Below are 25,367 nucleotides of genomic sequence, written 5' to 3'. Positions count from 1 at the left end.
AATACGGGAGTGTTCTGAATCTCTTTTATGAAATTGGAGCTGAAAGGTTCCTTTTGGCCAATTATTCACTCAAAAAATTGCTGCTCTCTTGTGGCGGAGTGAAAAAAAACCACGAACTTAAAAGGTTATTCATGGAAGCGAAACAAATCCGTTAAGCCGGATGTAGCTTGAGTTATTCATGAAACAAAGCCCACAGTATTTGACAGCGGTTGTATCATTTCAGCCTTCCCCGTGCCGACAAGGCCTGCCCCCACCTCCATCACAACTCCGTCACAACTCCCATCGGGTTATCTTGGGCAGTTCCATGGAGGGGAGGCATCCGAAGGAGAGGGGGAAGGAGAAGCGGGGGTGAATGGCTGATGCCCCAACAGGATGGGACAGCAGAGAATCGGCACCTTTCTGAGGCAGGCCCCTGCGCTCCCTGGCCATTTTACTCAGAAGTAGAGCTCCGGCCATCCAGTGCCAGGAACTTACATCCAAGAGGGCTGGCAGCCTTGGGGGCGAGGGCTCAGGAGACCAAACCGCTCAACTCCGCTTTCATGCAACCAAATGTATGGGGAGTTTTGCCTTGGATTTGCAGCTCTCCGGATGCACATTTCCCCCATCCAAATTCTCAAAACTCAACAATAAGCCCCCCATGCAGAGTTTTGAGAATTTGGATGGGGAAAATGTGCATCTTGGCAAACCCAAGGCAAAACCTCCCATGCATAAATGGCCAAACACTCTCCCTTCCTTTCCCTTTGCAGCATGCCGATCTGCACACATTGCTCTCCCCCTTTCCCAAGATTTCCATAGTTCCTTTGTCTATTCCTTTAACAGGTTGGGGAAGGGGGCTCCGACAGTGGGCGTCCTGCTACAGGGCCGCTCAGTGGAACCTGGACCCTCTCCCTCACGTTGCTTTCCTGTGTCCCCCCCTCCATTATCTCCTCCCCCCAAATATGGATTTCTGACTAGTTTAGTGGGTTTTTGGTAAAACATACCCCACCAGTTTGCCCTGCTAATACTCTGTTTAGCAATTCGGGATTGCACTGGCCGCTTCCTTCCAGGCTCCCCCCCCCCCGCAACACATGCACAGGATGCATCAGGAGAGAGAGGAGGGAGGGCTCCTGGCTGGTGTACCGGTCCCGATCTGGTCCAAGTGCATGGGGGGGGGGAGAGGAAAGAAGACCAGCGAGGGAGCGACGAAGTGGCCGCGCAAAGTGCAGGAAAGGGGGCGGGCTTCTTGTCGGAGCACAAAAAGACCTGGGTTTCTGGTGCCCAGGTTGCCCTTTTAAAAACACTGACCTGCCATTCCCCCCTTTTCACTGGGAACGCGAGATACGGGGGTGGGGAAGCATGCTGCTGCCGCAGAGCAGCCAGCGAAGGGCCATCTCCGACAGCGGCCGGAAGAGTTCTGTGGAGGTGGGATGGCAGCCTATGATACTTGTCCGAGCGCAACCCTCCTCCCATCCAATCACCGTTTGCGTGGGTGTGGAGTCGCAGGAGAGGGCGGAGACATTTGCCGGCGTGGGTGGGGAGAATAGATCCGAATCCAGGGAGTTTTTCATGGGACTCTGCAACATAAAGGGCGGAGCAAAACCAAAGATCCCAGCAAAACAGGTTTGAAATGCTGCGGGGATGCTGCGAATTTTCTGCTCAAATCTGCAGCAGCTGCACAGCAATACAGCATGGAAACCACAGCAAACAGCCATCAATAAATGACCTTTCTGTTGCAAAGTAAGATCCCCTTTGGCAAGAGGTTTTTTTGCTTTGGATCACAGTTTGTTTCTTTGCCATCTGATAATGCTGTAAGAAATCTTATTTTTTCTTTTTTCTTTTCTTTTTAGATATGTTTTTATTATTTTATCTGATAGGATAAAAAAAAAAGGGAAAAAAGAAGGGGGTTAAAATCAAGTACAATAACGATGACGTTGTCCCGGCTTCAATACATTACTAAATAATCATAAATAGCTTTACTTTTGATTTTAGACTTGCACTGTTAAGATCTTATATTGGTTATTCATTTGTCAGTTTTCTAAATTACCTATTGCATAACTAAAAAAAAATAATAATCAGATATTTACAAATACATTGTGACTATGTATGTCCATTGTCATAGCATATCCATAATCTAAAACCTCCGACTTTTGGGGCTGACCTTTAGGTTAAAGTTCAACCTCTAAATGCTGTAAGAAATTTTGACTTAACCCGGGTTGAAGTTCTTAATAGGTATTGATTCTTTTGAAGCTCTGTTGTTAAACATCATTCTTAGTAGGTCTGAGCTGGGAATGCTTCCCACACAAGTGATTGATCGCTCTTGCTGCTCTCAATCCTGTCACTATTGCACTGTCTACCCAACCATGGATCAAATTGGTGTGCTCCCCAGCAAAATAGAGTCTGCGTTCTGGCTGCTGAAGAGGTTGAACATATTCCGTAAACTGGTAGGGAGTGAACCGAGTGAAGCCACTCATGGCGTGCTCATCCAGGTCCCATCGTTTAATCACTGAGGACCTACAGATACGTCGTATCTCGTCTTTAGGCCGCTGGTGGATGACTGACAGGTCATCCAGGATGATGTTAATGATGTCTTCATGGCTGAGAGACAAGAAAAAAGTGGAGTCATCGCTTAAGACGTAGGAAGCCAAGAGTACCCCAAAGCTACTGGAGAAATTACTGGCCATGTAGGTGATGAATCGGGATGGACGATCAGTGACGGACATCCCACCATGAATGCCATCAGCCTCCCAGAACTTCTTGGAGCAACCAAGGAAGATCTTGGTGGCGCTCCTGTAGTGGATGGATCGGAAGGCATGCGATTTTTTAGCTGAGAGGGGTGGTTCAAAATAGATTCGTCGGGTGGCCCTTGCTGTAGGGGTAAGAATGGCATAGTCGGCTGTCACACTTGACAATGATTGGTCAAGTGTTTTATAAACAGCAGTAACAGCACCGTTCCTTTGTATTATGCGGACCACTCTGGCATTCAAGAGCACCTGATCTGAAATGGTTTCGTAAATGGATCTTGGTAGTAGATCAATGCCTCCGTCTACTTCATCATAGCTGTAAGACAAAAGCAGACTCGAATAAATGAGTTGGAAGAGAGAGAGGGCCCTCTTCACAATATTTCCCCCCACTAGTACACTCCAGAGGCAAAACCTCTTCACCACCTTGGGAGCAGAAACTGTTCTTGAAATAGTTTCACAGAGCCTGTAAGGCAGAGATGTTCCTCCAGGCTTATGGTTGAGGGCAGCGACAGTATTACATTAAGAGCCGGCCTCCTTTTCTCCTTCCCTTTCTTCTCCTTCCCCCTTGGCTCTTTCCTTTAATCCCCCCCCTACTGCTGCCTTCCTTTCCCATCCTTCCTCTTTCCTTTATGGTGTTTCCTTATCCCCATGTCCTTTCTGTCTTCATCCTTTCTCCCCTCCCCCAGACTGAGGGTCATAAGAATACAAGAAAGGCCCTGCTGGATTATACCAAGGTCCATCAAGTCCAGCAGTCTGTTCACACATGGCCAACCAGGTGCCTCTAGGAAGCCCCCAAACAAGACGGCTGCAGCAGCCTTGTCCTGCCTGTGTTCCAAAGCACCTAATGTAACAGGCCTGCTCCTCTGATCCTGAGTCATTGACAGTGGGTATTGATGCACGATCACCTTGAAGTAACACCCTCCCTAAGGTGGAGCAGTTTGGGTGCCATCAGGATGAGATTGTTAGTTTTAACTTGTATTATATCTGTATTTTGTATATCGTATGTGTACTTATATGATGTTAGCCACCCTGAGCACAGCTTGCTGGGGGAGGGCAGGGTACAAATTGTTGTTGTTGTTGAATAGGCAGTCCTCTATCCCAGCTAAGTCTGCTACAGGAAAAATAATACCTTTCTTAAAGACTTTATGGAAAATATAATCTGTTTCTTTCAGGACCTCCTGAATACCTCATTATTGAAGGGCATTTTTGTACTGCATGTTTTTTGCTCTTAGAGCTGGTTTGTACCCAATGCAGTGGAGAGTCTTCCAGTGAAAAACCATCATAGAATCATAGAATTGTAAAGGACCACCAGGGTCATCTAGTCCAACCCCCTGCACAATGCAGGAAACTCACAACTACCATGTTGTGTATCATGTACCAGCCTTCAGATTTGCTGGGCTTCATTATTGGTTCCTGATAGTAACAGTCAGGGTAGTTCTATATTACAGTGCTATTATATCAGTTTAACTCTTATAACTCCTCCTCCCCCCACATCTTGTTTTTAGGTGCAGAATAAAAACATGGCTATTCACTCAGGTATTTAGTATTGCACAAATTGTGCTGCTTTCTTGCTGGTTCTACTTGGTTGTTTGGGTTTAATTGTATTTTAATAAATGTATGGAACTTCAGCTGGGGTAAGACCATACCCATCACTACAGGCACAAGAAAGGATCAGCCACATGTTTAAGTTGTCCTTCCTCCAAGTCCAGCACACTAGCGGCTGCCCCTCCTGTGTGTGTGTGTTAAGTGCCGTCAAGTCGCTTCCGACTCATGGCGACCCTATGAATGAAAGTCCTCCAAAATGTCCTATCTTTGACAGCCTTGCTCAGATCTTGCAAATTGAAGGCTGTGGCTTCCTTTATTGAGTCAATCCATCTCTTGTTGGGTCTTCCTCTTTTCCTGCTGCCCTCAACTTTTCCTATCATGACGGTCTTTTCCAGTGACTCTTGTCGTCTCATGACGTGACCAAAATACGACAGCCTCAGTTTAGTCATTTTAGCTTCTAGGGTCAGTTCAGGCTTGATTTGATCTATAACCCACTGATTTGTTTTTTTGGCAGTCCACGGAATCCGTAACACTCTTCTCCAACACCACATTTCAAAGGAATCTATTTTCTTCCTATCAGCTTTCTTCACTGTCCAGCTTTCACACCCATACATAGTAATAGGGAATATGATGGCATGAATTAATCTAGTATTGGTGGCCAGTGACACATCCTTACACTTCAAAATCTTTTCTAGCTCCTTCATGGCTGCCCTTCCCAGTCTCAATCTCCTTCTAATTTCTTGGCTGCAGTCTCCCTTTTGGTTGATGGTGGAGCCAAGGAATAGAAAGTCTTGAACAATTTCAATTTCCTCATTGTCAACCTTAAAGTTGTGTAATTCTCCTGTAGTCATTACTTTTGTTTTCTTGATGTTCAGCTGTAGTCCTGCTTTGGCACTTTCTCTTTTAACTTTCAGCAATAGTTGTTTCAAATCTTCACTATTTTCTGCCAATAATGTAGTGTCATCAGCATATCTCAAATTATTAATGTTCCTCCCTCCAATTTTCACTCCACCTTCATCTAAATCTAATCCAGCTTTCCTAATTATATGTTCTGCATATAGATTGAAGAGATAGGGAGATAAAATACATCCTTGTCTGACACCTTTGCCAATTGGAAACCATTCCGTTTCTCCATATTCTGTTCTAACTGTGGCCTCTTGTCCAGAGTACAGGTTGCGCATCAAAACGATCAGATGTAGTGGCACACCCATTTCCTTTAAAACCAGCCATAGCTTTTCATGATCCACACAGTCAAAAGCTTTGCTGTAATCTATGAAACACAAGCTGATTTTCTTCTGAAATTCTCTCGTACGCTCCAGTAACCAGCGTATATTTGCAATATGATCTCTAGTGCCTCTTCCTTTTCTGAAACCAGCTTGAACATCAGGCATTTCTCGTTCCATATATGGTAACAGCCTTTGCTGTAAGATTTTGAGCATCACTTTACTTGCATGAGAAATTAATGCAATGGTCCGATAGTTGCCCCTCCTGACTGCTATGCTATGCTATGCATTTCTGTCTGTAGTGTAGATAATGTAAAGTTAGGAAAGTGCAGAGATACAAGTCAGTGGGAACCCAGTGCTGTGGACTGATCCCAAATTGAATGGTGCCCAATGCGGGTTAACCAGTGCCAGGCAAAAAGTACACAGCTTCATAGAGATATGAAGGCAAAGCAGTTTCCCATCCCCTGTCCTATCCATATCATGAGCCCCCTTGACAGGTTTGGAAACATACATTCAGGGTTGTGTGTCACTGTTTAGTCGTTTAGTCGTTTCTGTCTCTTGGTACCCTGGGCCCCATTTTGGGAAGTAGCAAGGTGGGCGCACAAATATTGAAAATAAATAAATAAATCTCTGTGGTAAGTACGTCCTCTTCTTGGTCAATGGATTTATGTTGGCTTCACTGTGGGGTCTTTGACCATGTGCCACATGATTGCAACACTGGCAAATACACACTGATCCCAAACGACTAGGTTTTCTCTCAGCTAGAGTTCATCCTTCCCAGTTTCACCACCAAGGCACATTTGCTTACCTCCTTGAGAATGTGAAGATTTCCCCTTTCAAGCACTCGATGAAGGCCTCATAATAGCCAGAATCCTGGTTTAGCAAGTCCCCAATCATCTGGACAGCGCCATGGCTCATGTTTGCTACCTCGGTTAAATATTGCTGTTAAGGGAGAAAAGAGTTCCAGGTCTGATGAGCAGAATGGTCCCAGGGTCATTTTTCATATGAGATTTAACCAAGCAGTATGTGCTATATATGCAGAGGTACGGGTACCTAACTGCACCTTTGATTTTGCTACGTGACCACCAAATTTATTATCCAACAACTAGGAGCTTAAGAGGCAACTGTAGGAAATGGGAATAATTTGGAAATCCCCCAACTGCCAACATCTACCCCCTTAAGGATTCCATAAGCTCTCAGGGGCTTCAACAAGACAATTCCCACATCTTCTTCCATTGCTTTCCTCTTTAACTGGGGGGCCTAATGCACTCAGTATATACTACGTTTAAAAAAAACGTGTTATCCCAGTTAGATTGCACCTCAGACCTCCCGTTTCGGCTTGGAAATGCTTTGGAAGCGCCAGACATCTGTTTTTCCCCAAAACGCTTATACCACGATGTATTTCCTTATGTAGTTTCAAAACAGGAAAAAGGATCCCTGGAGACACTCCCCCCCAAAGCCGAAGCCTGGCATTTGCAACTGGGGGAGGTCTCTTGCAGCCTCTGCGGGGGGGGGGACTCCCCCCAGCAACAAGGCGGCAGAGCGGAGGGGGGTGCGAGGCAGCATGCCCCTGCGGGGCTGCGGTGCAGGGCTGGGGTCTCCCCGCTGCTTACACTGGAGACAGTGAGGGGCTGCTCGAAGTCTTTGCTGCCCACCAGGCGGAAGCCCCAGGGCCCTGGGCCGCGCAGGGCCAGCCACTGCTTGCCACTCATCACTTGAATTTCCTCGAGTGATATACAATAGGGCATCCCAAGATTTCCAGCTTTTAGGATTTTGTTTTTAAATAAGATCTTATCGTCATTATAGCTTTGAAGAACAATTTGGGAATGCTTAACCAATAGGGAAATCTCAGCTACATGAGGGCTAAGCTGACCTTTGGATGACATGGGGCGACATGGCCATGTTCTCCTGCCTGTCTGTGAGCTTGAAGTAATACTTGATACTGGGTATTGAGCTTCTTGGTATCACTGGACTCTTTAAGATTTGCTAATCCCCCTGCCCCGAGACTGTATTATTCCACTTAACAAATCGCATTTCATATTTCATCCTACCTCATCATTTTCTCCAAATTCAGGGTGGCACTTCCTCATTTAGTCACAGATCCTTTTTTTACAAGTGTGTTGGTAATTTTGCTCTTTTATGCGTGGCTGTCTCACTCGCCGTCACCCCTCCGACAACTTCGGGTCTTTGTATTGATTATGCATACTGTTTCCAACAGTCAGAGGTCGCCTCGCTCTCCCCCCTGCATTTCCCCACATTTTCAGGGACTTATATTATCTTGAATTTGAAAAAAATGGACAAAGGCAGGGGGAGATCAAGGCGACCTTTGACAGTCAGAAACAGTATGCACAATCAACCAAAGACCCGAAGTCATCAGAGGTGTGTGTTCTAGTTTTTCAATGTATTTTGTGTTAAAAGTATAAATTACTGGAAAACTTCAGCATAGTTTTGAATGAGTTTTTAGATTTTCTTGAATGAAACATAAAGTGGCATTTAAAATACAGTTAAGTGAGTGGTTGTGAAAGAAACAGAGCAGAAATCAGACGTCAGCAGAATGCAGCTGCTTGTGAACAAAGCCAGACAGACTTGCAAATTTGTAGTTTTTACTGATAAGTGAAGTATAGAGTACAGAAAAAAAAGGTCAGAATGACCTTTTAAATCTGTCTCATTCCTTCCCCCACCCCCAATGGGAATAAGAAGGATATTTCCTTACTCATATGATCTTGTTTGGCTTTCAATTATATGGAAATGTCTTGTACACGAATTTTAATAATGACATGTCTAGTCTTTGTGGTTAACAGTCTTTGAAGTAATACGTGAGAAGTAAACTTGTTATTTGAACAATATCTTTTGATATTTGTATTCTATACGTCAGATGTAGGGCTGTTGAATTAAAAAAAATTCAGTATAGTTCGGATTCGGCTGAATTCGGCCCGTTTAGATTCGGGATATGCCGAAGTCCGAACTCCCCCGCTTCGGGTCCGTGCAATTCGGCGGGAATTCAAAGTTCGGGAAAAAAATTCGGCCGAATAAAGCTATTAAAAACACAACCGCGCCTTTCCGCGGCTCTGGGGGGGCATTTTTGGGGATAGAGGTCCCAAACTTTCAGAGGAGCTTCAAAGGACCCTTCTTGCCAGACCCCCCAAGTTTTGTAAAGATTGGGTCAGGGGGGGCTGAGATATGGGCCCCGAAAGGGGTCCCCCCACCCTTAATGTGCATCTCTGGGCAGAGCTTGCCTCCCACGCACAAAGCTCCCAGCCCCGACAAACAGCTGATGAGAGAAAGGCCGGGGCAGGTGCTAAGAACTTTGCAAAGCAACACAGCTGCAAAGCAACACCTTTGCAAACATGCAAAGGGCGGGGCAGGTGTGAAGAATTTTGCAAAACAATACAACTGCAAAGCAACACAAGCACGCAATGCAACACCTTTGCAACAGTGCAAAGCAACACCTGACACCTGGGAGTTTGCAAACCATGGAAAGGGACAGAGGCAGCTAGCTATGCAAAATGAGCAGGAGGGGGTGGAATTTCTCCTTTTGCATTGGACTTGGGACCAGGCAGATGCATTCTTTAAGTCACCATTTGAAAACCAGTTTTGAGCAAGCATCAAAATAACCTAACTGATCTTATGAATGAGGGAAAACCTGAAGACATAAAAATGAAGCCCCCCCTCAAACCAGGGAGAGAGAGACTGGAGGGGGAACACACACCCCAGGCAGAACCGGCAAAAGCCCCCTTTGGCTTCCCCCCCCACCCACAGAAACTGCTCCCTCCCCACACACACACAGACTCTGCTTTCCCCCCCCACACACACACAGAAAAGAAAAATTACAGATTAAAGCCCCCAAAGGGGTCTTACTGTGGCTGTCTTCTGTTCCATCATGGGGGGCTGGGAGGCTGGGTAATCCAATATGATTCCATTTGTATCCAATATGAGATCCATATGTATGCATCTCTCGAGCGTGATCCATTCATCCCAATAGGGAAAAGGGGAAAGCCCATATCTCGGGGGGCCCTGACCCAATGTTTACAAAACTTGGGTGGTCTCTTAAGAAGCCTTGTCTGAAGCTCCGCTGAAAGTTTGGGGTCGGCACACCCAAAAATGCGCCCCCTGCAGCCACAGAAAGAGAAAAGGGGGGAGCCGATATTTCTGCCCCCACTGAACTCATCTTTACAAAACTTGGGTGGTCTCTTAAGAAGGATTGTCTGAAGCTATGATAAATGTTTGGGGGCTGCACCCCCAAAAAAGCGCCCCTGCAGCCACGGAAATGGAAAAGGGGGGAGAGGAAAAAGGGGTGGAGCCCATATCTCGGGACCCCCTGACCCAATGTTTACAAAACTTGGGAGGGTCTCTTAAGAAGCCTTGTCTGATGCTCCGCTGAAAGTTTGGGGTCGGCACACCCAAAAATGCGCCCCCTGCAGCCATGGAAAGAAAAAGGGGGGAGCCCATATCTCGGGACCCCCTGACCCAATATATTGTCGAAGGCTTTCACGGTCAGAGTTCATTGGTTCTTGTAGGTTATCCGGGCTGTGTAACCGTGGTCTTGGAATTTTCTTTCCTGACGTTTCGCCAGCAACTGTGGCAGGCATCTTCAGTGTTACTACTCTGAAGATGCCTGCCACAGTTGCTGGCGAAACGTCAGGAAAGAAAATTCCAAGACCACGGTTACACAGCCCGGATAACCTACAAGAACCAACCCCTGACCCAATGTTTACAAAACTTTGGTGGTCTCTTAAGAAGGCTTGTCTGAATATCCCCTGAAAGTTTGGGGTTTGTACCCCAAAAAATGCGCCCCCTGCAGCCACGGAAAGGAGCGAATGTGCACAAGCACCCCCGCACACACACACAAGGATTTCCCTCTCTCTCTCTCTCTCCGGCCGGGCCTCACATCAGCTGATTCCTCCAGTACTCAATCCTGACTGATTGGCTAGAAGAAGACCCAGCTTGACCACCGATTGGCCGGGGGAGGAGAATGCTGCTTACTGAAGGTTATGCTGCTTACTGACGGCCCCGAATTGGCCGGATTTATTCGTGAATTCCCGAACTCACTGAATTCGGCCCCCCCTTTTCCTGCCACTTTTGAGTTCAGTTCGTCCCGAACTAAAAACCACCGAATCAAGGGAAATTCGGCTGATTTTCAGTTTGGGCTGAACCGAATCAACAGCCCTAGTCAGATGTCCGTCAGACATGGGATCAAAGTTAAAGATTAAGGTTTATCAAAACAGGTTTTGTCTGATTAATGAATTTTGGTGTCTTTTGAGAAGTGAGAGCGTAGAAATTTTCCCAAAACATTATTTTGATGTCAACAACTATGGTAAGGTATACATGTGCATCCAACACTGCAAAACGTTGGAGATCCTCTCCCATTGAGGCCTGTATGCTGTTGGGCTGTTGGGAAGGGCTTCCCAACATGACTCTTTGTGTGTGTGTGTGAAGTGATGTCAAGTCGCAGCTGACTTATGGTGATCCCTTTTGGGGTTTTCATGGCAAGAGACTAACAGAGATGGTTTGCCAGTGCCTTCCTCTGCACAGCAATCCTGGTATTCCTTGGTGGTCTCCCAACCAAATACTAACCAGGGCTGACCCTGCTTAGCTTCTGAGATCTGACGAGATCAGGCTAGCCTGGGCCATCCAGGTATGAATTTATATTTCTGTGCACCAGTATCCAGATCAATACTACTTTGCTAGAATATGTTATATTTTTCCATGTAACCAACTCATATATATATTTGTGTTTTTACATTCTATTTTTGCATTGTTATACTAAAGTAACTACAACAAAAAGGAATTATTTAATTCAAAGTTTGTATCAGTGCTTGGAGTACTTGGTTAAATAAGATAAAGTATTTTTCAGTGAAATACAAGATCTAAAAACTTTAGTCACCTATCACAGCACATGACCACTTCAGGTGACAGTGAGTGAAACAGTCATGCATAAAAGACCTTTCTTAGAATGAGTGTTTACAGGCATACCTTATTTTATTGCACCTCAATTTATTGCGCATCACATATATTGCATTTTCAAGCAAGTCTATCTGCGCCATTTTCCCAACTGCGCGTGCTCACTTTGTGTCTCTATGTCACATTTTGGTAATTCTCACAATATTTCAAACTTTTTCATTATTATTACTGTACATTTTTAAGACATAATGCTATTGCACTCTTAGTAGACTACAGTATAGTGAAAACATAACTTTTATACGCACCGGGAAACAACAAAAATTGTGTGACTCGCTTTATTGCGATATTCCCTTTATTGCGGCGATCTGAAACCAAACCCACAATATCTCTGAGGTATGCTTGTATTTGCTTTAAAGGTAAAGGTCCCCTGTGCAAGCACTGGGTCATTCCTGACCCATGGGGTGACGTCACATCCTGACGTTTCCTAGGCAGACTTTGTTTGCGGGGTGGTTTGCCAGTGCCTTCCCCAGTCATCTTCCCTTTACCCCCAGCAAGCTGAATCCTCATTTTACCAACCCAGGAAGGATGGAAGGCTGAGTCAACCTTGAGCTGGCTACCTGAAACCGACTTCTGTCGGGATCGAACTCAGGTCGTGAGTAGAGCTTGGGCTGCAGTACTGCAGCTTACCACTCTGCACTACAGGGCTCTTGCATTTGCTTTAGCCAGTGTTAAGACTTAGGCCAGCAACTCCGTAGACAAAGAAGTGAGCCTTGGTGAAAAGAAAATCACTTCCTTACATTGGACTATTATGAAGTGGGTGTGGACTATGTATTCAAACAGAAACATATGCAACCATAGTCATAGAGCCATGCATACATGGTCACAGGGCCATCCACGCCACGATTCTCTGTTCTGATTGGCTGTGGTTCTTGAGGGTCGGTTGGAGAAAGGTTTTCCCCAAGTGGGATTCTTTAAATAGAGATGCTGGGGACTGAAGGTGGGACGAGCTGCGGGTGCCATGTGGGGCACCAATGGTGCCCAGAAGTGCCCTTGCATTACGTAGTTTATATTAGGTGCTGCCAAACACAGCCACCTCCACCACCAATTGTATCAAGTCACAAATACTGGAATTCAGATTTCAGTACCCCTATTTTTTTTCTTCTGTACCACAAGGAAGCAGTTTTCCAATGCACTTCCAAATTGAGCCATTTTCCTGAACCCATGGCACGCATTCTGCCATTGAGCCATGCCCTCTCCCCAGAATGCTAGATGGACCCTTCTCCTTGGGTATAGGCTTGTCTGTGATTCTGAACTCTAGTCCTCTTCCAAAGTGAGAAGCATGTTCCTGGAACAACAGGCAAGCTCTTCTTCCCGTTGGACACAAAGTTAAGTTAACCAATCAAAAACACTACTTTTCCTATTCCAAAACAGCATAATGAATAAGCTCTTATTTTGGACTCAGCTCTGGAGAAGGGCTCCTTGCAAGGCATGAGTATTCCCCATGACACGCCCATGCACCATTGTTGGTTCTTTGCACTACAAAAGTTAGGACTGTTGCTTTAGGGAAGCTTCGTTTACCTTGGTTGAGTAGGAGTCATATTTTTGAAGCAAGTAGCTGCAGTTTGTCCTCTGCTCCTTTTCTATTACCTGGGATGAACATCAAGAAAAAGTCAGGATCAAAAGAAAAGGTAATGTAAGGAGTGAGGAAAACAAGACAAAGTCACAGCAATAGCAGAGAAAAATTGATCTAACATTTGACGCTTCTCTTTGTCTCAGAACCCAATCCTTGATTTTTTAGGTTGCGGTGAGACACGGGTACTACTCCTAACTAACAGATTGATTTCTGGAGGACCAGACAGAGGTATTGTCTCCAGCCCTCACATGTTTTACCCGTCAAGCTGAAAGCATTCACATATGGTGGCCTGCCAAACTTCAGTAAACCTTGGGTTTCTGTTAAAGGTAAAGGTAAAGGTCCCCTGTGCAAGCACCGGGTCATTCCTGACCCATGGGGTGACGTCACATCCTGACGTTTTCTAGGCAGACTTTGTTTGCGGGGTGGTTTGCCAGTGCCTTCCCCAGTCATCTTCCCTTTACCCGCAGTAAGCTGGATACTCATTTCACTGACCTCGGAAGGATGGAAGGCTGAGTCAACCTTGAGCGGGCTACCTTAAACTGACTTCCGTTGGGATCGAACTCAGGTCGTGAGCAGAGCTTGGGACTGCAGTACTGCAGCTTACCTCTCTGTGCCACGGCAAAAACAGAACTGCATAACCACCAACATTTCACAAAATAAAATAGGAACAAAATGTTAGTGGGTATGCAATGGGGCAAGGATCTCCTGGAATTACAACTGATCGCTAGACTACAGGGATCTGTTCCCCTAGAGAATCTGCCGGCTTTGAGGATGGGCTTCATATTTAGGAGTTGTGTTATAAAATGGGCACAGAAGAAATCCAAACCAAGCAAGTGAAAAGGTTTGTGAGCAGGTCGGCTGGTGGAAGCTGCACAAAGGGAAGGCCATCCATGCATCTGTAGCAGGCAGGTAGGGTTGCCAGATCCCGGTTGGGGATCTCATGGAGATTTGGGGGTGGAGCCTGGGAAGTGGGATACAATGAAAAAGAGTCCACCCTCCAAAGTATTTGTTTTCTCCAGGGGAATCGATCTCTGTAGTGTGGAGATTTTTCTACAATTCTGAAAACCGGCCTCTCCAAATCCCTCCCTCCCTAGACTCTACTTGTCTTTGATGACATATTTGCTGGAACAGGCATCATGTAGAGTAAAAGACCATGTTGTCTTGTGTGTGTGTGTGTTAAGTGCCGTCAAGTCGTTTCTGACTCATGGCGACCCTATGAATCAATGGCCTCCAAAGTGTCCTATCCTTAACAACCTTGCTCAGATCTTGCAGCTTGAGGTCCGTGGCTTCCTTTATAGAGTCAATCCATCTCTTGTACAATTTCAAGCTTACCTTGATTCATGCTTCTCACATTCCATGTTCCAATTATATGTGACAACCGCTTTGGACTTTCCTTTTGCATCCATTCACGTCAACCACTGAATATCCTTTCGGCTTTAGTTCAGTCGCATCATTAAGAACAGCCGCTACTCGTACTTGTCCTCCACTCTGCCCCAGTAGCGCTCAGCCTTCCGACCTGGGGGGGGGGGTCCCATCTTCCAGCACTATATCTTTTTTCTTTTTGGATTGTCTCATCATAGGGTTTTCAAGGTAAAGGTTGGTCAGAAGTGGTTTACCAGTGCCTTCTTCTGCGCAGTACTAACCAGGGTTAGCCATAGTGGCACTGCTGTTGTCTACAAAAGATCCTCCACCAATGTCACCTTCCACTACTGCTGCTGCCCAGTAGCTAGCCTTCAAGGATTCCTCTGCCCTCATCACCATTGGAACTGCCTGCTCTCTTCTGCTGATGTGGCCATTGATCCCTGAAGTGGGTGGACGCATCTTCATCTGGTGTCTCAGCTGTGACCATTCCGTCGTGAGTGACTCTGCTAGGAGTTTAGTCTCTTGATAGAGTCTAGACCCCTTACGGTATTGCTCCCAACTTCGCTGACACACACAAACACCCTCACCATGTTAAGATGTGCATAAGGTGTTGTCTTAGTGAATCATTTAATTATCACAGCCAGAATGACATTAGCTCAAATTTGGAAACATCAAACTATTCCAGAAAAATACAGTGGTTAGGTAGGGTTTGGTTTGTAATGACTGAACCTGGTCTTGTTATACAAATCTGGAATCAGTATATTCTAGTGAACATGACAGAGAAGGAGGTAGTAGAATGTCTTTAATAATGTATTTGATCACTTATTTTGAGATTATTTTCTGTGAATAATTCTGTATTGTTATTCTCTCCTCTATGATTATGACGACTGTTATCTACTTTGATGGAATTTTCTAAGCTCTTATGGATTCATCATATTGTGGATATTGTATGCATAAGAAGTACCTTATTATTTATCTATTAACTGACAGTTTTTAAACAATTAAAAAAAAACACCATCCAGACCTTTTCGATGACATCACGAAATAACTGCCCAGCAGATTTGCCTTCTTCTTCAGGCCTCAGGTGATATCCCAAGATGCTGGGCTTCTCTTTGACTTCCCAGGCTCTCTTTCTGATGTTGTTAATGAAATACCAGGTATTTGGATTACCGTGAAGGAATTGGGACAGCTTCAGGCCAAATTTCTTTATATATTCACGGACAATTCTGAGGAGAGAGAGGAGGAAAGCATGAACCGAAGACAAACATTTAGAGTGACACAGAACCTGGTCCCTGAGCATTTGGTACCAAACTGTACAGCTGAATTTAAGTAACAGGACCATGACGCAGATAAGAGGAAGTTGCTCTATCCCTTCCTCCTCCGGAGAGCGCAAGCGCAGGCTACTCGAGTGGCAATTGTGTTTATTTTTATATCCGAAGTGCTCGTCCAGGGGCTCCCAACCTTTCCTGGTGCCCAACTAAAGTTTTTAGAAAGTGGGTGTGGCTACGGGAGGGGCTTTTGCCCAGCAAGGCTTTTGATTGCCAAAGGTGCCCACAGGCTCAAAAAGCTGGGGACCCCTGTGCTAGTCAAATCACACTGGGACTGGAAAGTCTTGGCAAAATGAAATGAAGTCTGTTGGGTGACTGAGAACTAGCATGGTGTGGAAGCTAGACTGGGGGACCCTGGGTTAAAATCCTCACCGTGCCAGAAAGCTTAGGTCAGTCATCATCCCTTAATCTAACCTACCCCATCGGCTGCTGAGAAGCTAACAGTGCCATCCTAAGCAGAGTTATGCCAATTTAGAAGGGTTTAACTCCGCTTAGGATGGCACTGTAAAGGAAATTGTTGTGGCTTTGAGCTCCTTGTAAGAAGGGAGGAATATCTACGCATAATTGCTAAGCATACCTGGGTGGTTTGTACTGCTTTACAGGTTGATTGTCAAGACTATTCTGTGGAGGGCATAGGATGAAATATTTCCATGTATGCCAGTGTGAGTTCCTCAGAGGAAGGTTGGGATAGACAAATTAAACAGTTTTAAGAAGATGAAGTAGATGAGTTGGTTTTTATATGCCGACTGTCTCTACCACTTAAGGAAGAATCAAACTGGCTTACACTCACCTTCCCTTCCCCTCCCCACGACAGACACCCTGTGGGGTAGGTGGGGCTGAGAGAGTGTGACTTGCCCAAGGTCACCCAGCTGGCTTCGTGTGTAGGAGTGGGGAAACAAATCCAGTTCACCAGATTAGCCTCTGCCGCTCATGTGGAGGAGTGGGGAATCAAACCCGGTTCTCCAAATCAGACTCCACCTCTCCAAACCACCGCTCTTAACCACTACACCAGCTGGCTTTTAGTTCTAGTTGCCAACCTCTAGGTAGGGCCCGGAGTTCTCTTGGAATGGCAAGTGATCTCCCAACTGTAGCAATCAGTTCTCCTGGAGGAAATGGCAGCTTTGAAGGGTGGACTCTATGGGTCACTGCCCCAGAGAGTCGCAGGTGGCCAGGAGTAAGCACAACCAAGCTCTATCAACTGTGCCAGAGCCTTAGGGGCTAAAACACTTAATCGGCAACGGTAATCGGAGTCAATTTACCAACTGTCTTTTCCTGTTCTGTTGCTAGTCTTGATAGGGTTGCCAACCTCCAGGTACTTGGAATTCAAAATATGGCACCAAATAAATGTTTCCAATATAGGAAAGAGACAAAGCAATACTTGCAATTAGAAGAATATAATGAGAATATTGAAAACAGGTACACTTCTAAAGCAACAAATATACAACAATGGGTGAAGTCCCAAAACAAACACAGTTGTGAAAATATGCTGGCGTAAACGCTCAGTTCATATCAGTTCGTTGTCTATAATGTTCATAAATATATCACATAGCAACGGAAACCAGACGTAAAGCCCAGACGTAAAGCAATGGAGATCCGGTAAGCTTCCATTTCGTGTAGACTTTCTCAAGCCTTCAATCTTTCCGTGCAAAATTCATTCAAAATTTAAAGGAATGTATCTTTCCTGTATCTTGGGACGGCAAAAGTAAGACATCTCATATTTTGAATTCCATGCTCCTGTAAGCACTTGTAAGCCGTTTGTTTGATTACAACCTCCAGGTACTAGCTGGAGATCTCCCCTGGAGAAAATGGCCACTTTGGCAATTGGACTCTAGGGCATTTAAGTCTCTCCCCATCCCAACCCCCCCCTCCTCAGGCTCCGCCTCAAAAACCTCCCACTGGTGGCGAAGAGGGACCTGGCAACCCTAAGTTTTGAGGAGGGAGCAACGGGTGCACTAATACCCATTGTTTGCACCGCTGAGCTGAGTGACCTCTGGAGCACTGGCTTGTAGCCCCACAGGGCCCAGTCAGCGCGGCTTGCTGCAGGGCCCCTTTCATTTCCCAGCATGCTCCTGGTTCCACCTCTGCACCACTCAGTCTCCCTGTGTGTTGCAGCCTACGAAGGGGTGGCGCTCAGTTTCCATCCGTGCTGCTATGGCAGAAGCGCCACCCAGCCTTGCCCTGCAGAGACTACCCCTGAATTGCTGAGGGTAGCGATAGCCAAGATGGCCAGTGGAGTTTTAATGGAAGATTACTGGCTCCCATCTCCGATCTATTTCTGCGGAGTTTCCACAAGCAGGCATGCACAGATATCTTAAAAGAAGCCATCCGATGTGTGGGCTAGCTGGTGGCCCTGAGAGTTCAACCTTCTGTCCTGAGAACAAGTCCCAAAACCAGAGTCTGTCAAAGCGAGGGACCTGGAAGCCCTATCTCCCACCCGCCCCAACACACACCAGGGACTCCTTCAGCAAGGCCCAGCTTCTCCCTGGCTCCTGAACACACAGGCACCGTGGCTGGTCTTAACTTTTAGTCCCTTTCTCCTTGGAATGTGCTGTTTTAGTCCTTCCTTTGGAGTGCATAGCTAGGGTTGCCAACTCTGGGTTGTGAAATTCCTGGATATTTGGAGGGTGGTGCTTGTGGAAAGCAGGATTTGGGAAGGACTTCCCCAGGGTATGATATCATGGACTCCACCTTCCGAAGCAGCCATTTTCTCCAAGGGAGCTGATCTCTGTAGTCTGGAGATCGTTTGCAATTCTGGGAGATCTCCAGGCCCCACCCTTGTGCATAGTCCAAGAGAACAGATCTCTTCTGCTCAAGTTTGGCAAGCAACAAAGGAAAGAGCTATACAAACAGAGCAAAAGAGGGGTAGTGGCTGTTAGTTGATCAGATAAGGAGGTTGCTTCATGTCTTACCTGTGCTCCTCAGGAAAACGCATGGCCCCCAGATTTGCATACCAGCCTTCCTTGGAATTTCTATAGGTCTGCGCTCGTCCTCCCACATTCTCGCTGGCTTCAAGAACTGTTACCTGAAGGCAAAGATCAAAGTGCTTACTTCCTTGATGTTTCTTACGCGTGGATGCATTTCCATCATCCTTGGTTCTTCGCTCTCTAAGGCTTATTTCCGAGAAATGGACACTCTCGCATTACAACTTCAGCTCTCATCCCCGTCCTTCTCTCACTCATGGGTAGTGTTGTCAACCTCCAGGTGGCACCTGGAAATCTCTCACTGTTACAATTTATCTCCAGACAATGGAGATCACTTCCCCTGGAGAAAAAGACTGCTTTGGATGGTGGACTATGTGTCATTATACCTTGCTGAGGTCTGTCCCCTCCCCAAACCTTACCTTCCCCAGACTCCACCCCAAAAAATCTCCAGGTATTTCTCAGTCCAGAGTTGGCAACCCTGCTCTTGGTCCTACCTCTTACAAACAAGCACAGTAGATGACTGTATCAAATCAGCTGTGACCGAAAACTCCTAGATTTCAGGGAGACAGGTCTCTCCTACATGCCGGTTTTCTTCCTGCAAGGAACTTTTCAGATGGAGGAGCATTCAGCCCTGTCACCCCCCATCTGCACTGTAAAACAATACCCTTTTGAGCCATGAAACCTGCTGGGTGACCTTGGGACAGGCTGCCCTCCTCGGGCTCCGCCCCCAAAACCTCCCACCGGTGGCGAAGCGGGACCTGGCAACCCTGTTCACACATGGAGCTATATTACTTCTGATTTCTGTACATTCGACTATGTCCTCTTGATGGCTACAAAGGACATTTTTATACCACCTTTCCTCCATGAAGCCCTGACCTGGATGGCCCAGGCTAGCCTGATCTTGTCAGATCTCAGAAGCTAAGCAGGGTCAGCCCTGGTTAGTATTTGGATGGGAGACCACCAAGGAAGTCCAGGGTTGCTGTGCAGAGGAAGGCACTGGCAAACCACCTCTGTTAGTCTGTTGCCATGAAAACCCCAAAAGGGGTCACCATAAGTCGTCTGCGACTTGATGGCACTTGACACACACACTCCTCCATGAAGTTCAGAGTGGTTCTCCTCGTCTGTATTTTATCTTCACAATAACCTTCAAGGTAGGTTAGACTGAGAGAAAGAGTGCCTGGTTAGGGCCTTACCTTATGGCCCGCCTCTGCAAGTACATAGGCTGCGCTGAGTCCCGCCATCCCTGCGCCCACGATCAGCACATGTTTCGGGTACATTGGTTTCCACAGCCCATTCCTGGCTATATCTAGGCAGTCGTCATAATCTGGATCCTTGAAGCATTTTGCCAGTGGGCTTTCTTGGCCACTGCAACTTAGAAGTGTGGCAAAGAACCACCATGAGGAGAGCACTGCGACAAATGAACAAATACAAAAATAAAAGCACGCACAAAAAATACATTTTACGTCTACATTTTCTTCTTTGCCCGCATCCTGAGGATTCCTGTTATCCAAGCTCAGTTCAGCATTAAAAAATAAATAACAGCAAAACCTCTTCATGCAACATACAGTTGGTGGAATTCGTTGCTGTGATGGCCGTTACCATCATTGGCTTTAAAAGGGGGGATTAGAGGTATGCATAGGGAATAGGTCTATCAGTTCCTACTGGCGAGGAGGGCTGAATGGAACTTCCACATTCACAGGCAGTGTACCTTTGAATTACATTTGTCAGCCTCCAGGTGGGGCCTGGAGTTCTCACATAATTTCGACTGATTTCCAGACTACAGAGAAAAGTTTCCCTGAAGGAAATGGCAACTTCCAAGGGCAGACTGTATGATATACGATAGATTCAAGGTACAATCCCTCCCCAAATTCACAGACAATGCCCTCAAGTCTCCAAGATTTTCCCAAGCTGGAGTTGGCAACCCTACATTGAATACCAGTATGTTTTTGGGAGGAGGGACGATAGGTGAAGTCTGAAAGAAGCGTGGTGTAGTGGTTAAGAACGGCTGACTCTAATCTGGATTCTGGATGAGTTGGCACGGGTAGACCGCCCTGCTACCCTCCAGGCCTTGATACTGTTATGCCTCTGCATCAACAGACACTCAGACACTTGGACGCAAGCATAATGGGAGGTGTGGCAGCAGTTAAGTACCCCAAAGAGTCTGCCTGCCAGGCACAGCAATCCTGTACCTGGGCCTCTGGCAAGCGAGCTCCATGAACGTATGCAATTGCGAACTGCCTGGCCCTCGTTGCCGGATGTAGAAAAAAACAGGCGGCATACTCAGAATCTATGTTTGTATTGTGGGGGCCCTGAGCATTATGCATGGCGCTGTCTTGAGAAACAACGACCATGCTCACCAGTGGGAAATGATCATTTTTTTTAAATAAATTTTTTATTGGTTTTTGTAATACAAATTTTCCATGTTAACAAACAACAATGAAGGTAATATGAAATTCTAAATCATAACTAAATGTTGTTATAATTTCTTATATACGTTATAAAAAAACAAATAAAGGAAAATTCTTCGACTTCCCCATCACCTCCGTCCGCCTCTTAATAAAGTATTCTACCCCATCGTGATATGGTCTGATCTTAATTATTCTTATAACTCAATTAAATTTCATATAACATATTCTATTGATATAATTAATTATAATAATAGTGTCATCTAGATCAGATTAAAAGGTATTCTTCCATTTTCTCCAGTCCTAATTCATATTCACAATATTTCATCCAAGCCTCCCATTCCCCCATAAATCGTACATTGTCTTTTTGATTTAAAGTGGCTGTAAATTTTGCCATTTCCACCAGTTCAAACATTTTCATAATCCAGTCTTTTTCCCCAGGGGTATCTGCCCCTTTCCATTTCGCTGCATAAAGCAATCTTGCAGCTGTTGTAGCATAAATCAGAAAAGTCCTTTGTGTTAACAAGTCATCAGGTATCATGCTTAATAGCATCATTTCTGGTGTTTTGGGTATATTTTTTTGTACTATCAGTCTTAGTTCATTATAAATCATGTCCCAAAAATCCTTAGCTTTATCACAGGTCCACCACATATGGTAAAAGGAACCAATTTCCTTATTACATTTCCAACATTTAGGGGATGTCACTTTGTAAATCCTTGCGATCTTCTTAGGTGTTAAATGCCATCTATACATCATTTTATAGATATTTTCTCGAATTGACTGCGCATTTATTCCTTTCAGGTCTTTCGACCATAGTCTTTCCCATTTATTTAAAGCAATATCATGTCCCACAGTTTGAGCCCAATTAATCATTGTTGGTTTAATTATTTCCTGCTCACAATATATTGTTAAAAGAAGATTATACATTTTAGAGATCAGTTGAGTATTATTATCTAATAACATCCTGTGAAAAGGCGATTTTTTCTTTAGAAAATCCATTTTTCATATCTTGTGCAAAAACTGATTTAATTTGATAATATTGAAGCCATTGTAGATCGTCTTTAAGTAGCTGAAAGTCTTTTAGTGAGCATTTTTTTCCTTCCCAGTTAATTAACTCCTGGTAGGTAATAAATTTATTCGGTCTAAGTGGGCGTAATGTCAACATTTCCTGGGGTGATATCCACATCGGTGTTACTGGTTCAAGAATATGTTTATATCTCATCCAGATACGAAATAAGGAGGACCTGATTATATGGTTACGAAATGATGCTTGTATCTTAATTTTATATTTTATATTATACCACAAATAGCCATGCCATCCACTTATATTGTTAAAGCCTTCAAGATCTAACAAACGCGAATTTGATAAGTTCATCCAGTCCTTTAGCCATACTAAAGCGGCCGCTTCAGCATAAAGTTGAAAGTTAGGTAATGCTAAACCTCCTCTAACTTTAGAGTCCACCAAATGTTTATAGGCAATCCTCGGTTTTTTCCCTTGCCAGATGAAGTTTAATATGTCTTTCCTCCAGGTGTCAAAATATTTAACATGTGATATTATAGGCAAATTTTGGAATAAGAAAAGTATCCTTGGTAAAATATTCATTTGGACTGTTGATATGCGTCCCAAGAGTGACAGCCTTTTATTTGACCAAATGATCATGTCAGTTTTTATTTTATCCCATAATTTAAGATAATTATTAGTTATTAATTCTTTGTTCTTTGCAGAGATCCAGATTCCCAAATATTTGACCTTATTAGCCTTCTCCCAACCTGTATATAATGTAAATTCCTGCTGTTCTGTTTCTGGCAGATTCTTGAATATTGTCTTTGTTTTTTCTTGATTAACTTTAAATCCCGATATTCTTCCAAAGTCGTCCAAAGTTTCCATCAATATCTTCATTGATTGTGTTGGGTTTTCCAAAATTAACAGGAGGTCATCCACGAAAGCTCTCAATTTAAATTCATGTTTTTAATTTTTAGTCCGCGAATGTTCTCCATGCTCCTTAGCTTGCAACATAGTGATTCCAACACCAACAGAAATAGTAACAGAGACAGGGGACATCCTTGTCTAGTTCCTAGCGGGAAATGATCATCTGAGTCAGCACGGGCCATGTGATTTGGGGCATGGCACCAAACACAATGGGCCTGATGCTTCCAGAGCAGGGCAGCTCGTGGTCGCAGTGAAGCTTTTCCTACCAGGTGGTTGCTGCCTCCAGGCCAATGCCATGGTGGACTCATGCCAGTTTATCTCATGAAGCTGCCTTCTACTGACTCAGACCCTTGGTCCATCAAAGACAGTACTGTCTGCTCAGACCAGCAGCAGCTCTCCAGGGTCTCAGGCAGGGGTCTTTCACACCACCTACCTGCCTAGTCCCTTTAACTGGAGATGCCGGGGATTGAACCTGGGTCCTTCTGCATACAAAGCTGATGCTCTACCACTGAGCCACAGCCCCTCTCAAACAACAAGAGTGATTCTCAGTCCCATTGGTTACAATTTGCTTCCAGTAATTAGAATAATACATAAAACTGCGGCATGAATCTGAAGAAGTGGGCTGTAGCTCACTAAAGCTTATCCTGGAATAGTCTTTTAATCTTATTTCAAGGTGCCCCAAGACTCCCGGCTATTCTTTCTTCCATAGACTAACATGGTCCCCCCTCTGGAATTAAGTCCCAGCTGAGACTCACTCCCTGCAATTGATGGTGGTGATATTTACACTTTACAGAGTACAAGACGACAAATCTTGCCAAGGGCTTACATTCTAAAATTTGTGCAAAAAAAGACAACAATGAGAGTGGAAGAAAGGGGAAGGGTTGAAACAAAAGTTGTTAAAAAAAATGCAGCAGTTTCTGAAGAGCAAGTATAGTGGAACAGAATAGTGCAAACGTACGTCTAAAATGAAAAGCAATCAGCAACTCTGGTTGCTTTCTTTGGTACGGTGTTACTTACAGAAGATACCCATATGCCTTCACCCTCAGGATCCCGGATAGTGGAGTTTGGCAGCAGTGAGTTCTTTGCAGAACAAGGCTGACCAGATGCTTTTATAGCAGCGCAAACGAAGAGGCTAAATCATGGATGCACCTGCTCTCCTATTCTCCTCCCATTACAATTCATTATTGTGTAATCTACAAAGAAACATAATTTTCATAACTGGCTCTGTTGCTTCCATCAGCACATTTATCCATGAAGATGCTACATGACCAGTTTACTTTATTAGGATCCTTTTATCCTGCCCTCCATGGAGCTCAAAGCAGCGTACAGGTTTATTTTCCCTTCCTTATTTTATCCTTACAACAGCCCTGTATGGTAGGTTAGGCTGAGAGGGTGCGTCTGGCTCAAAGTCACCTAGCAAACTTCATGGTAAAGGTCTCCTTAATATGAATCTACACCATATTAGCTGCTCGACCAATTACTGGTCTTTATTTTAAACACCTACTTTATCAGGGCTGGTGTTTATTTTAATTTTCTCTCCCTCTCATCTTTATACATTTAACATTGACCCCCCCCAACCCCCCGAGCAAATAATCAGTTATCCACAAGCTTTTCAACTCTATTGAATTAAATTGACCAATTGCAGAAAAGGGGGATGGAAAGGGAGGTAGAAAGGGAGATAGGGTTGCCAACCTCCAGGTGGCACCTGGAGATCTCCTGCTATTACAATTGATCTCCAGAAGATCAATTTCCCTGGAGAAAATGGCTGCTTTGGAGGGTGGACTCTATGGTCATTTATGCATGGTTGGTTTGTCTCATGATTCTCCCGCAATTATCTCGGTTCTCCGTTGGCATTATGCATGTTGTTCTCCACCCCGGGGGCTCAGCTCGCCTCCATCCCGTGACTTCCCCAGGTTTTCCAATCCCTGTTTTATCCCAAAATTAAGTTTTCTTTTGAGATTATCTCGGAATGTGAGTAGGTGCATAGTTCAGCTGTGGGTCCATCTTCCCATGTCCCGACATGCCCCCATTCTCCAAGACCTCCTCCAACTCCTCCTTCATCCAGCCTTCAGTCACCCCCCTCCCCGCAATGCCCCAGGAAGTCATATCAGAGATGGAGGCGGCCATGGTCGGCGCCTTCTGTGGGCCCCCTTGCCTTGTTTAAACCAGAAACATATTTACTGGGTATCGTAGATAGGACATTAGAAAAACAGTTGGGAGATATCTTTAGATACTTAACAACAGCAGCAAGAATCATATGGGCGAAAAAAATGGAGAACAGAAGAAGTGAATGGCATCAGAAAGTTATGGAGCTGGCCAAGATAGCTAAGTTAAGTAAATATATAGAAGATAGCTGGGTTTCCGACTTTAACATTGATTGGAAGGTATGGTCAGTATA

The 25,367-nt window shown here is 45.0% G+C and overlaps 1 protein-coding gene and 1 non-coding gene across 2 annotated transcripts; both read right to left on the bottom strand.

The window, feature by feature from the left end:
• Nucleotides 1-2,234: 2,234 nt before the first annotated feature.
• Nucleotides 2,235-23,999, bottom strand: LOC130474453 (L-amino-acid oxidase-like). Its single transcript, XM_056846075.1, has 7 exons — nucleotides 23,987-23,999; nucleotides 19,827-20,041; nucleotides 18,622-18,734; nucleotides 15,409-15,610; nucleotides 12,968-13,036; nucleotides 6,297-6,430; nucleotides 2,235-3,036 (listed from the first exon to the last, which is right to left on the bottom strand). Exons 1-7 carry the CDS (start codon nucleotides 23,997-23,999, stop codon nucleotides 2,235-2,237), a joined length of 1,548 nt encoding a protein of 515 aa, XP_056702053.1.
• On the bottom strand, nucleotides 23,421-23,492 carry TRNAT-UGU (transfer RNA threonine (anticodon UGU)). Its single transcript has one exon. It is a non-coding gene; the product is annotated as a tRNA-Thr (tRNA).
• Nucleotides 24,000-25,367: the final 1,368 nt, after the last annotated feature.

This window comes from Euleptes europaea, chromosome 1 (assembly GCF_029931775.1).
Source record: "Euleptes europaea isolate rEulEur1 chromosome 1, rEulEur1.hap1, whole genome shotgun sequence".
Lineage (NCBI taxonomy): Eukaryota > Metazoa > Chordata > Lepidosauria > Squamata > Sphaerodactylidae > Euleptes > Euleptes europaea.
The sequence above is the reverse complement of the archived record's forward strand: the minus strand, read 5'-3'. Positions and strand labels throughout refer to the sequence as shown.